The sequence below is a fragment of the Cricetulus griseus genome, chromosome 4, assembly GCF_003668045.3.
Source record: "Cricetulus griseus strain 17A/GY chromosome 4, alternate assembly CriGri-PICRH-1.0, whole genome shotgun sequence".
Classification (NCBI taxonomy): Eukaryota; Metazoa; Chordata; class Mammalia; order Rodentia; family Cricetidae; genus Cricetulus; species Cricetulus griseus.
In genome coordinates this window covers 182147250-182159998 of record NC_048597.1, presented here as the reverse complement: position 1 = coordinate 182159998, position 12749 = coordinate 182147250, and the positions used below count along the sequence as shown (strand labels likewise).

At 38.7% G+C, this 12749-nt stretch overlaps 1 protein-coding gene across 1 annotated transcript in view; it reads left to right on the top strand.

Moving 5' to 3' along the window:
* Positions 1-12069, top strand: part of Mindy2 (MINDY lysine 48 deubiquitinase 2) — a 57777-nt gene extending 45708 nt beyond the window's left edge. The window contains exons 7-9 of the mRNA XM_027411223.1: positions 665-838; positions 3382-3582; positions 5659-12069. Of these exons, the coding sequence (XP_027267024.1) occupies positions 665-838; positions 3382-3582; positions 5659-5790 (507 nt within the window). The 3' untranslated portion in view covers positions 5791-12069. The remainder of the gene's footprint in view (positions 1-664; positions 839-3381; positions 3583-5658) is intronic.
* The last annotated feature ends 680 nt before the right edge of the window (positions 12070-12749 follow it).

Here is a 12749-nt window from a genome sequence, read left to right as displayed (position 1 = left end):
TCTCAGTTTAAGAACATGCACTGCTATCGCAGAGTTCATCAGGCCTCAGCACCCACTCAGGTGGCTCACAGCCTGCAACTCTTGCTTCAGAGTATATGACACACTGCTGGCCCCATGGGGCACTGCACTTGTGCACTAGCCCACACACAGACACATGGTTTGGGGCTTTTTTTGTTGTTTAAAGGAGCAAAATGGTACAGAGAAAGGGAAAGGCTGGTTTGGGTCACATTATTTCTATCAGCGTAATTTTTTTAAGTAAATAAAACCAGACAATGTTGGGGTTTTTTGTTGTTGTTGTTTTTGTTTTTGGTGTGTGTGTGTGTGTGTGTGTGTGTGTGTGTGTGTGTGTGTGTGTGTGTGTGTTGCATATGCTTTCTGGTTGTATCTTTCTTTTTGGTGAAATGAGATTATAAACCCCAGAGCTGTTTGTTCGTTAGCATGCCAGAAGCTCATTATCTCCTGTTCCACTGTGCTGTGCTGACTACAGCTCTAGGCAAAACCAGTGAATTTGAGCAGAGAAGCTGGTCTTTTTATTGGGTTGTACAGATCCAGTGAGAATAATTACTATACTTCAAACATACGGCTTTAAAATGTTCCTTAAATATAATGTTGACTAGTTTGGGAGAATTTAACACTCCTTTTTCATTTGTTATTTCTTACTAAGGGTCAACTGTATTTGTTGGTAACAGACCAGGGGTTTCTTACTGAAGAAAAGGTTGTCTGGGAAAGCCTGCACAATGTAGATGGTGATGGAAATTTTTGTGACTCAGAATTCCATCTTCGACCTCCTTCAGATCCTGAGACTGTGTACAAAGGTCAACAAGACCAAATAGATCAGGTAAAAATATTTTTCCCTACCCCACCCACCCCCATCACATTGTCTAAAGTGCATATTCTCTCTCCTTTTTCTGAGATAGGGTCTCACTATACAGCCTTGATTTGTCTGGAACTCCCTATGTAGACCAGGCACCCTTGAACTCAGAGATCTGCCTTCCTCTGCTTCCCAAATGCTGGAACTAAAGATTTGTGCCACCATGGCTGGCTAAAGTGCATAGTCCTAATTGAGGCATGGTAATGTGTACAGCTGCTTAGGAGGCTGGGGGATGTCACTGAACTCACAAGTTGGAACCAGCCTGGGCAACATAGCAAGATCCAGTGTCAACAAGGAAAAAAGCAAATTCTTTTCAAGAGTCAGTTTATTTATCTAAAACTTTTGATTCATCCATTAATTTTATTTATTTATTTATTTGCTGGTTTTTCGAGACAGGGTTTCTCTGTGTAGCCGTAACTGTCCTGGAACTCACTATGTAGACCAGATTGCATTCAAACTCACAGAGATCCAACTGCCTCTGCCTCTGAGTGCTGGGATTAAAGATGTGCACCACCAAGCTATTCATCCATTAATTTATCTGTGAGTTCTCCTCATATTTCCTAAATAGGAAAGTGATCATCCTATATATTCTATATGATCATCAGTTATACACTATGATTCAGAAGGTGGATTGTGTTGAACTGTGAGGGTCATAGTGAGGACTTTGAATTTCATTCTAATTACAATAGAACAATTATGTTGAGTGTTAAATGTGGAAACTATATGAACTATGTTATGTTTTTAAAAGACTGCTGTGTGGAAAATGTATAGGAAAGAAATAGGCATAAGCAGAAACTAGTAATTCATTTTATTGATTTATTTAGTTTGTATGTGGGTGAGTATGTATACTACAGTGTACCTGGAAGTCAGGGGACAATGTGCAGATCTGTCCTTCCCTATCAGCTGTGTAGGTACTGGGAATTGAACTCTGGTCATCAGACTTGGCAGTAGGAGCCTACACACACACACACACACACACACACACACAGAGTGAGGGGGATATATATATATATATATATATATATATATATATATATAAGACAGGGTTTCTCTGTGTAGTACTGGCTGGCCTGGAACTTGATCTGTAAACCAGGCTGACAGAGATCCACCTGCCTGAGACTCCAAGTGCCAGAATTAAAGGTGTGCACCACCACCACCCAGAGTGGGGAAGAAAGGGGGAGAGAGAATAAGTAAATAAATAAATGAAAAAAAATAAGTATAATTTTTTACCAAAATGAACTCTTTTTCATAGGAAATAATCTAGGTATGTAGCTAGGTGAAGATGTAATAACCTAGTAATTGAGTGTGACTATAGCTACATTGGCCTTTTTTGTTTTTTCCAGACAGGGTTTCTCTGTAGCTTTGGAGGCTGTCCTGGAACTCACTCTGTAGACCAGGTTGGCCTTGAACTCAAAGAGATCCACCTGCCTCTGCCTCCCGAGTGCTGGGATTAAAGGCGTGTGCCACCACTGCCCCACCATTACATTGGCTTTAAAAATCATCTTTTGGGATTGGGGAAATAGCTCAGTTTGTAAAGTGTGCCTGCTGCCCACACTGAGGACCTGAGTTGAGTCCTCAGCTCCCATGTAAAAATCTGGGAATGGCCAAATGCCCTTGTAATCTCAGTGCTGGGGAGGCTGAGACAAGATGATCCATGAAAACCTGAGTTCAAATTCCTAACATCCATGTAAAAAGTCAGGCATGGCAATTGGCATCACTGTAACCCCAGTGTTAGGAATGCAGACAGGTGTCTCCTTCGAGTTGATTGACTACCTAGCTTAGCTTAGTCCAAAAGATGAATTTATAATTCACTGAGACACCCCTCTTAAGACTGTAATACAGAGAGTAACACAAACTGTCTCAAGTCAGAAAGACCCAGTGTCCTGCTCTGACCACCAAAGGTGTGCACACATACACATGCCTGTACTACCCCTCCCCCCTTGCACACAAAGATCTGCAACTGAGACCAGCCCAAGACAAAACAATGTAGGGAAGGAGGGGAGAGAATTGAGTAAATAATCTTATGAAATTCTTAGACTATTTTAAAAAAAAAACAAATGCTGAATGGAAAATAAAAGCTTAAAATACTTTTAGAGGGTGGGAGATGTGTTTGAATTTCTATGTGAATGTAGAAAATACTAGATGGCTATAAATACTCAACAGTTGCATCTGTTACAGTAATTTCAGCCTTCATAGTTCTGGTCTTCTGTCTTGTGTGCATGTTCCATATGCACGTGTTTCGTTTGTAAACAAGGGGACCCTTTTTCAGTAGCTTTCTTGAATGTCTTATTTATTGCTTCTAGAGAAGAGTTCAAATTAATTCTAAGCTATGTAGAACAATGATGATAATGAAGTAAATCTGTAGCCCTGCAAAGAAGTGCTTAGAAACAGAGCTTGGAAACCTGTGTTGTAAAAGCCACTCAGAGCTCATTAATGGGTTTCTGTCTTCATACTGGCTGGTTCCTGGGTCAAATCTTAAAGCTGAAGTCGGTTGTGATTGAAATCCTCAGGACTACCTTATGGCACTGTCACTGCAACAAGAACAGCAGAGCCAAGAGATCAACTGGGAGCAAATCCCAGAAGGAATCAGTGACCTGGAGCTGGCAAAGAAACTCCAAGAGGAGGAGGACAGACGAGCCTCTCAGTACTATCAGGAGCAGGAGCAGGCGCAGGTGGCTGTGGCTGCTACCACCACTTCCACACAGATCCAGGTAAAACTGCAGCTCTGTGAATGTCAAACATGACAGTCACTTTAGCAGTAAAAGAATTTGTTTGGGAGAAGCAGTTGGAAGTCGGCTCTGGCTTTTCAGCTGTGTTAGCATGTCAGCCAGTGCCCAAGGGTTTGATTTTTTTGTTTTGTTTTGTTTTGCTTTTAGATTTATTTATATTTTATGTGTTTGAGTGTTTTGCTTGCATATATATCTGTGCACTGTGTGTGTGCATGGTGCCTTCAGAAGTCAGAAGAGGGCATCACATTCCCTGGAACCGGAATTACAGACAGTGGTGAGCCACCATGTGAATGCTTGGGATCAAACCCAGATCCTCTGCAAAAACAAGTGCACTGAACCATCCTCTAGCTCTTCCTGTGGAATTCTTTCACATTGTTCTAAGTTTTTTTTACTTTCCTAACATATTTCTGACTTCATGAAGACATTTTTTTCAGATGTTCTCATAAAATTATTTAACCTTTTTCTTCTAAGACTTTCACAGCTACAAACTATAAACTAACTTGAACAAAGTACTTACTTTGAGCTAGAGGCAGTCTGAGGTTTTGCTAGAAACAGTACAATTTTTGGAGCCATAGAGACATGGGCTTACAGTTCCTGCTGGTTCTTCCTTCCTATTGCAAACACCTGATTACAGTCTTCTGCCTCTGGAGGCCCCTTTCCATATTAGTAAAACAGAAGACTTCATCCTGAGGCTTCTTTAGAAACAACAGTGCTGCCGTTTAACTCAGTTTCCAACACATATTCAACACAGGTTAGCATTTCTCTCCTTGGCACCTTTGTTGATTTTTGTTTTAAGCAGCAAAATATGACTGTCACACAAGTTTCTGCATGCTAAATCTCACTTCATGAATTCAAAAGTATCTCTTTATTTTATGCTAACCTACACCATGCCAGAACCTTTCCTTTTGACTTGGGTATACAAGATACCAAGTACAGAAATCACCATTAAAGGGGCTGGGGCAATGGCTCATCAGGTAAGAGTGTTTGGTGTGCAAACATGAAGACCTGAGTTCACATCCACAGTACTCACATAAAAGGCCAGACCCAACCATACACCTATAACCCCAGAACTGTGGTGGGAAGATAGGATCTCAAGGGCTTGGTGGCCTTGAACCCAACTCCAGATTCTGAGAGAACATCTCTCAAAGAAATAAGGCTGAGAGTGCAAGAGGACACCACATATACTCCTCTGGTCTTGCACTCACACCACACACAAGTGTACAGGTGTACCCGCGCGCGCGCACACACACACACACACACACACACACATTCTCTCTCCCTCTCTTTCCATTAAAATACATGTCAAACTTCTGCCTCTAAATCAAGCACTAACTATCCAAGCTTAGCAGATGAGTCATACCATGTTAAAACCAGCTTTTCATTTCATTCAAGTTTTCTGATCTCATAGCACACATTTTTATTTAACACTTTCAGTTCTCAGGATTCTTATTTATTGTTTTTAAGATTTGTTTATTATGATATTTAATGAAATCCTGAAGAAATATTATTGCTTACCAAAATCGTCACTTTAACAGAAATAGTTCTTAAACTAGAAGCTTAAATAGTTATAGATAATTATGTATTTGGAATACTAAGTATATAATTAATTATACACTAGTTATTTGTCAGATATCCTGTATATTAAATCTCGCACACCTGACAGAAGCAACTTAGAGAAAAAGGTTTGTTGAGATTTACAGTGAAGGGTACGTTCTATCATAATGAGGAAGTGCTCAGTTGGTGGAGGTTGGTAGCACAGCATTTTCTGTCCTTTCCATTGGAAGCAACAGCAGAACCAGGCAGGAAGACATGCCCTGCTACTTCCCTTACACTCACCCTTATGTGGACCACTAGGCCCTATTCCCTAAGATACCCAAACTTCCCATAGCAACAGGCCTGCTGTGGACCAGGGACATCTCCCATCCAAAGCCTATCACCTGTAAACAGAAGCCAAGCCCCAAGTGTCAGTTTCTATAAGGATGCCTTTTGCTTTGTAGTTCTAGCTAGCTCTGATTCCCAGGAAATTTAGTCATCTCTTCCCATGTTTTTCTCATACAGCAGAGCCAGCCAGCACAACAAGCTTCTCCATCAAGTGTAAAACAGCCTGGAAATATTGAACGGAAACGCAAGGAACCTCGGGAAAAAGAGAAAGAGAAAGAAAAGGAAAAAAATAGCTGTGTGATTTTGTAGGAAATGCTGGCATCTGTGGGAACCACCTATGCAGATGACGATGACGGAAAGGAAGACCCAGTACCTACCGTCTGTGCCTGATCTCCCAATGGATTTTGCTCTTGTTTTCCAGGTTACTTTGTTACAATCAACTTTTTTAAGTTACACAATATACTCTTTATGAGCTGGAGTTTTATGTTACAAGTTGGAACTGTTGTGTGTTGTCACTTGTAGCCAAATAAGTATATCACTTCTATTTTGTGTTTAGTGACATGGCAACTCCAATCAGTAAGCTACTGTGTTGTCTGACAATGGATGGAGGTCACTGAGTGAGTCCGATCCTTCTCAAGATGTAATTATTAGCACAACTGTTTCTGAAACATTTATGTTAAATTATGTTCTAATACATAAAAAATGAGGAGTTTAATATAGGGAGTGAGAAAAAGCAGGAATAAATGACCCTTCATTGTACATTGAACTGGTTCAGCCCTTGGACAGCTTTACCTTTCTTTAGTAATGTACATTTTAGTTATTATCTTGAGAACTGATAATGGAGCTTGGATCCAATTTAGATAGAAAAACTATTTTTTATTTTCCAATAGCAAAAAAACAAAAAAATTACATGACACTAATACGTATAACCTATCCAAATCACATACTGACTTGTAGTGTTGTGAGATTCTGACGAATTTTAACACCTTTAGGTAACCTGAATGGTGTTTGTTTGTTAAGGATGTAATATGTGAGTGAGGAGGATACCACACTCATGTTCAGCCTTGTAAATATGATGGCAGAGAAGAGCAGAGTTCACTGTCTACCTTTTTCTAGAATTGCCTTGAACCTTAAATCATGTTTATTGCTAGAAAATTAAGCATAGTTATTTAAACCAATAAAAAGCACATTTCTGAAGGAGAGTTAATCTCTTGACTCTAGTGAAAATAATAAAATTCTGAGCATAGCAGGAATCTGAAGGAATTTATGTAAAAGCAATCAAATTTTTTAACTTATGAGAACCAAATAAACCTAAGACATCTTCTATCATTTATAGGCTTCTAAAAGAATATTTACTCAGCTTTGTGATGAGGCAGCACATATTGTATTTCTAGATCAAGTTTGGAAAACTATCCTTAACAGTCCTTTTTATATACTTTGTATTTAAAGTTTGTTTCAGTCATTTTTAAAGATTATTGCTGGTGCAGATAGCTGTGTGATTTGCCCTAAGCCTCAGTAAACTTGTTTATTCAGGAACATCACAAATTGAACGTCCAGTCAGAGAATATTTCTTGTGGTCTGGAGGCAATGAAAGACTACCAAAAACAAAACTAAACAAAAAGAAAACAAAAAAAGTAGTCCAGAGTTTCTTGAGACAATTGTCATTAACATTCTCCATGATCCCAACCAGCTGTAGGATGAATCTGTATGTAAAAAGTAGAGTTTTCTTTATGAAAAGTATTATTCTAAGGAAAAAATTCAGGGCTATGTGTCCTTCTATATTACATGTCTATTTATGTTCTTTGTTATTTCTTCAGATTTCCTATGCTACATGGGAACCAATCAGAGAACCTGCCAGTGTATAAAATTTGTGTATAAAATACTTGGTAAGTCTCTTGATTCCAACCTAGAGTGAGTGTGAATTGTCAGAGCTCAGACCCCTTTGGGTGGACTGGCCTCAGCATAAACACCCATGATAGATAGTACCCTGGTGATTAAAGGAGAAAGCTCAAACCTCAGGGTTTGCTTTTCCCAGAACAGTCTATTATTTTAATTTAGAAAATTACCTTGAGTAATTTTAAAAAAATTTATGAGGCATATTTTTCCATAGTTATATACAATATCTATTTATTGCCCTTGAAGAACCTATATATAAAAATTATGTTGTTTTTTACTATCTTAATTTGTTCCAAAGATAATACTGCCATACTGCATTCCCTCTAGAAGAAATAAAGAACAAAACAAAACAAACACAACTCACTCAAAACCAGCATCGCTGCTATCAGATAAGTCGATGTCAGTGTGCCCTTATGACAAGCAATGTGTTGTGTTTGTTAATCCAGTCTTGTCTTATGTCATATTTGCAAATTGGGCTTGGCTACATTCCTGGAATTGTTTGATATGACAACAGTCATAATAAGATATTTGTTTTGATTACTGTGTGGGAAATTAAATGTTTGACTCTATTAAAACAAATTTCTGAGATGCTTTCCAGTCCTCAAAGGCTGTCAAGGATCTAAACTGCTGTGTGCTTATTTCCTATGCTTTGCTCAAGGTAGCAAGTGATAGATATTAAGGCATATCGTTGCTTATTTGGGTACATAGGACTTTGAAAATGGTATTTTGAGGGATTTTTCCCCTCACAATACTTTGTAATACTTGAAATTGTTATATATCTTGCTAACAGACATTAGAATCTAAACATTTTGGAGCTTAATGTTTCTAGGCTAAATTCCAGGCACATTTGCTTCATGTACCATTCAGCATGAGAGCTGGCAGAAGGCAGGTGGAGAAGCAGATATGATCCCTGGCTTTTCTCTTGCTTTCAAAGTATAGTCTTAAGATTAGTGGTCAGTCTTTATTAATGTGTACTTCTTCATGAGTAACTCCATTGTATCAACAGTGCTATGACTTGTACTAGTTTATCAATACCTAGAAGCATGTGTGTTTGTGTTTCTGAAGCAGGTTTCCATGACTTCTGTTTGAGTCTCAAAACAAAGGTTCCTATCAAATTTAAAAGTTGTCATTTAAAAAAATACACACACACACACACACACACACACACACACACACACACACACCAGGTCTAGGAGTGTAACCCAGTGGTAGAGCATTTTCCTGGAATGCTCAAGACCCTGGTTCAATCCGTAGAACATGCATATATGTGTATAGACACACTGAGAAGTATGGTATAAAGCAGTTTATTATGGCATTGGCTTTATGCCCAACCAATGTTCATCAGCAGAGTAACTTCCTCCATGTTCTAAGGTAAGGCTAGGATTTGAGCAAGACAGAGGCTTAAGTTTGGGATTAGGGTTATATCTATCTTGTTTTTGTTACCTCACTTTTCTTTAGTTTGATAGTTTTTCTCATATTACGTTTTGAATGCTTCCTCATGCTCCTTGATCTTGGCTTACCTAAGCAAGTTAATATCAGATATAGGTTGACTAAACTCATGTTGGCCATTCTGTACTCACACAAAAGCTTCATAGCATTTTTTCTGTGAATCATAAACTCAGTGCAGACCTTGAGGACCGGAGGGCAGATGGGAGGAAAAGTTACGACTCATGATCATTGTCTGTGTTAGCATGTGAACAGATGGATGTCTGTAAAATCCTAGCAAATCAAGGCAAGAATTTCTAGAATTATCCTTAGTCATGCTTAAATTTTTAGTCATGGTCTTGCTATGTAGCCAACTGACCTGGAATCAACTGTTGGAACCCTGGCTACCTTCAAACTCAGAATCCTCCTGCCTCAGTTTCTCACTGCCATGATTACAGGAATATGACATCATACCCAGCTTGTTTAAACTGTTTTTCAAAAAGTAAACAGCAAACTGGTTGCATTTTGCTTTGCTTTCTTATCCATTGTATCAGTTATTTTTTTTAATGGCAGAAAGCTTACAGATTTGTGCTTACCACTGTCTTAGGCATATAATTTAAATTGAAAAATTAATGTTTGACAAAATAAGGCAAAGATATTAAAAATAGTGACTCACAGTTTAAGGAATTAGACGTGAAATTCTGAATCATTTGATGTTTGAAACCTCTGTCTGGGCGTGGTAATATACACCTGTCACCCCACCTTTGGGGAGGCTGAAGGAGGAGGATCCTGATTTCAGGGCCAGTCTGGGCAAGTAGTAAGACCCTATTCTCCAAATGCAAACCTGACTTTGTTTTGTTTTGGCAATCATTGTGCACGTCCGTTTACTCTATGTGGAGGGTGCTTCTCTTCCACCACTCCCCAATGCTTGGTTCTCCTGAGTAAATGCCACACTTTGAGCACCAAGACTTACTGAGATCATCACAGACACTGTACATCCTCTATTTTTGAATGTGCTGACTTTCATGACTTAAATCAGTGTTTTTTTTCATGCTGTTAGAATTTGTAGAATTATTTCGAATGTGGCATCATGGCTTTCAAAAATATATTTTGTGGTTGCTTTTGTATTCGGTAGACTAGTGTCAAGACTAGGAATATTTGGTGTATAAAATGCACTTTACAGACCTGTTCTCCAGATAGCTTTTAGAGATCTAAGCGTTTAAAGCCCCTTGGCCTTTCCCTCCAGAGGAAAGCAGCATCAGGAACTGACTGTTCTCTCTGCTGCTGTCAGTGTAGACTATTTGTTTGTGGTTTAGTGTGAAAATGGACTCTGATGGTGTGCAAGTCAGCTTTAGGCAGAGAGAAATCATAAAGGAATGTTTGAATCTTAAGAGTCTTTGGTTCTCTGATAATTTAGCCTCTTTTGTTACTGATGCCCAACACTTTTTAAAATGTTAAGGGGAAAAGTTATGAAGAACTTTACTTTTCTCAGGTAACAGCTGAAAATAACTTTTAAAATTAAAAGCTCCCTGAAGGAAATTATAGAGAAGATAAAACAGGAGGGTACCTTGCAGAATGCTGGAAAAATTACTTTGAAAATCTATCTAAAATGTAATTCATGCATGTCTTTACTTAATCCTGGTATCTCTGCTATTAGGGAATAGAGCTTAACAAATTGATATATGCATATATTTTTTTACATGTAGGATTCTAGTTTCTATCTTCTGAACTCAAGAAAACTAAACTGAATAAACAGGGTAAAAAAATCTTCAACTCTTGCCTCAAATTCAATGTTCCTTTGTCCTGACAAAGGTCAGTTAGACTTGTCTAGTAAGCTGGTATCTTTTAGGGCATGACACCCTCCCATTAACTAGTTGAAATACCATGGCAGAGATAGGAAACCCAAGCTTTGCCCCCTGGTAAAGTTAAAGAACAAAAGCCCCCTTATTCCAGAAAGTGCCCATTTTAGCATGAATTATAAAGACTTTCTCAGCTCACATAGTAATTTGTCACTGGTCACCTTTTCAATGTTCAATCCTGCACTATCACATCTAGATTAGAGGATGCACAGTGCAGAGCCCCTTGGTAGGCAGTCCGAGCTCCTTTGGCTCTAGTAGTCATTTCCCAGCTTTATGTGGAAAGTCAGGGAGCTGAAATGCCCATTATAAATCATGAACCACTGAAGACATCCTAACAGAAATGCCCTAGGAAGCAGCTATAACTCATGGAATGAGTTTTAAGATAAGAGATTGGTGTTTAATCTTTGAAAATGTCTGATCTGTCAGAATGTTTGTTGCTGTTCTTTCCCACCCATTATTTGTATGACATAATCACTGTGAAAGGAAGCAGTGTCTCTTCACTTCCCAGCTTGGTTTGTTTTTAGTGAAGCTTTGCTCTAGTACTTTTTGTTAAGACTTATTTTCCTCAGTAAAATGACAACTTATTGAAGATCCATATAGGGCCAGATAATAGAATACTGATGTGTGGCTGCTAAATAAATGACAGAAGGGATAATTTTCCAGGAAAGTCATTTCCTAATGCCAGCACATGTAACTCTTTTCCCTTGATATGGGCTGCATAAGTAGGCTGAAATATGGATTTGGGAGAGCAACAAGTTAAAAGGAATGATGACTGAAACTGTCATTTTAAACAGTAGTTAAGAGACAGGATTTCTTCCCCCACTTCAGTGTGAGATTAATTTGCTCTGACACACGGAGCTGTGTGCTAGCTGAAATGGGCCGTGAGAACTGACTGTGAGGACTGGGTGCCTCTACTCACCTCTCCTGTCTGTCCCAGCATCTTTTTTACTTCTAATAATTCATTCTTCTGCTTTAAATGCAAGTGAAGAATAACGACACAGAAGCACTGGGATATGTTCTTTGAAAAAAAAAAAAAAGACACCTAACATGCGCCTACCCATCACAGGGCTGAACTGATTTCTATGAAATAATCTTAGTGTTTTAAATGCTAATTATGCTAAAAACACCTCTAAAACTTGTCTTAAATTTCAAGTTTCACTTTTGGAAACTATTCCTGAAAAGACATTGAATATAGGTGGGAAAGTTAAAATGTTTCTGACACAATGATTCAGTATTATTTAGTGTTTAATCTCAAGTTCGTTGCTGTACCACAAGTGTAGTGTCATCGTTGGATTAAAATGTTGGATGTTTTTGTTAATATACTTAAAACTGTAACCAGTGAATAACATCGTAGCATTTTTATTATAGATTATATTTTATTTCAATAAACTTTGATATTTAGATGGAACATTCTCTGTGTGCCAGATCATCACATTAAGCTGTGTCACATTTACCTGAGACTCACGTAGATATCAGTGTTTGACACAAGAGACAGTTAATAATCAACTGCAAACCTCAATTCTGATGAGGAAGAGTCACCATCTCACACAGCTATCTTATCAGAGGAGTTGGTTCAGGAAAGCTGAAAAGGGATCGTTTCCTCCTTCCACTGTGGGTTGGACTGCCAGGCTACCAACACAAGTGCCTCTCTACCCACTGAGCCATCTCATTTTATTTTCTAAGTGATTCAGAGCTATTTATGCTATATAGCTCAAAGTTAGTATCAAACATGAACAGACAAGTATAATGTGGCCTTTAAAAACTATTGTGGACACTCATGGTGGTTCACACTTGTAATCCCAGCACTCAAGTGGCTGAAGCAGGAGGGAGGATCCCTGTGAGCTAAAGGCCAGCCTAGGCTACGAAGTGAGACATTGCCTCAAGTTTCAAACAAAATGCTCCAACCAAGGCCAGTTGCTCTTACTGAGTTAACTAAGTTCAAACCTCAGTCACACCCCTCATTAGCGTCTTAAATGTGATGCTACTGCTTCCATACTGAAAGACATTATGGACAGAACAGAAGCCAGATGACTACAGATAGTCATGCCCACAATGAAATTATTCAATTAGTCCAGAGGGGAGCCCTGC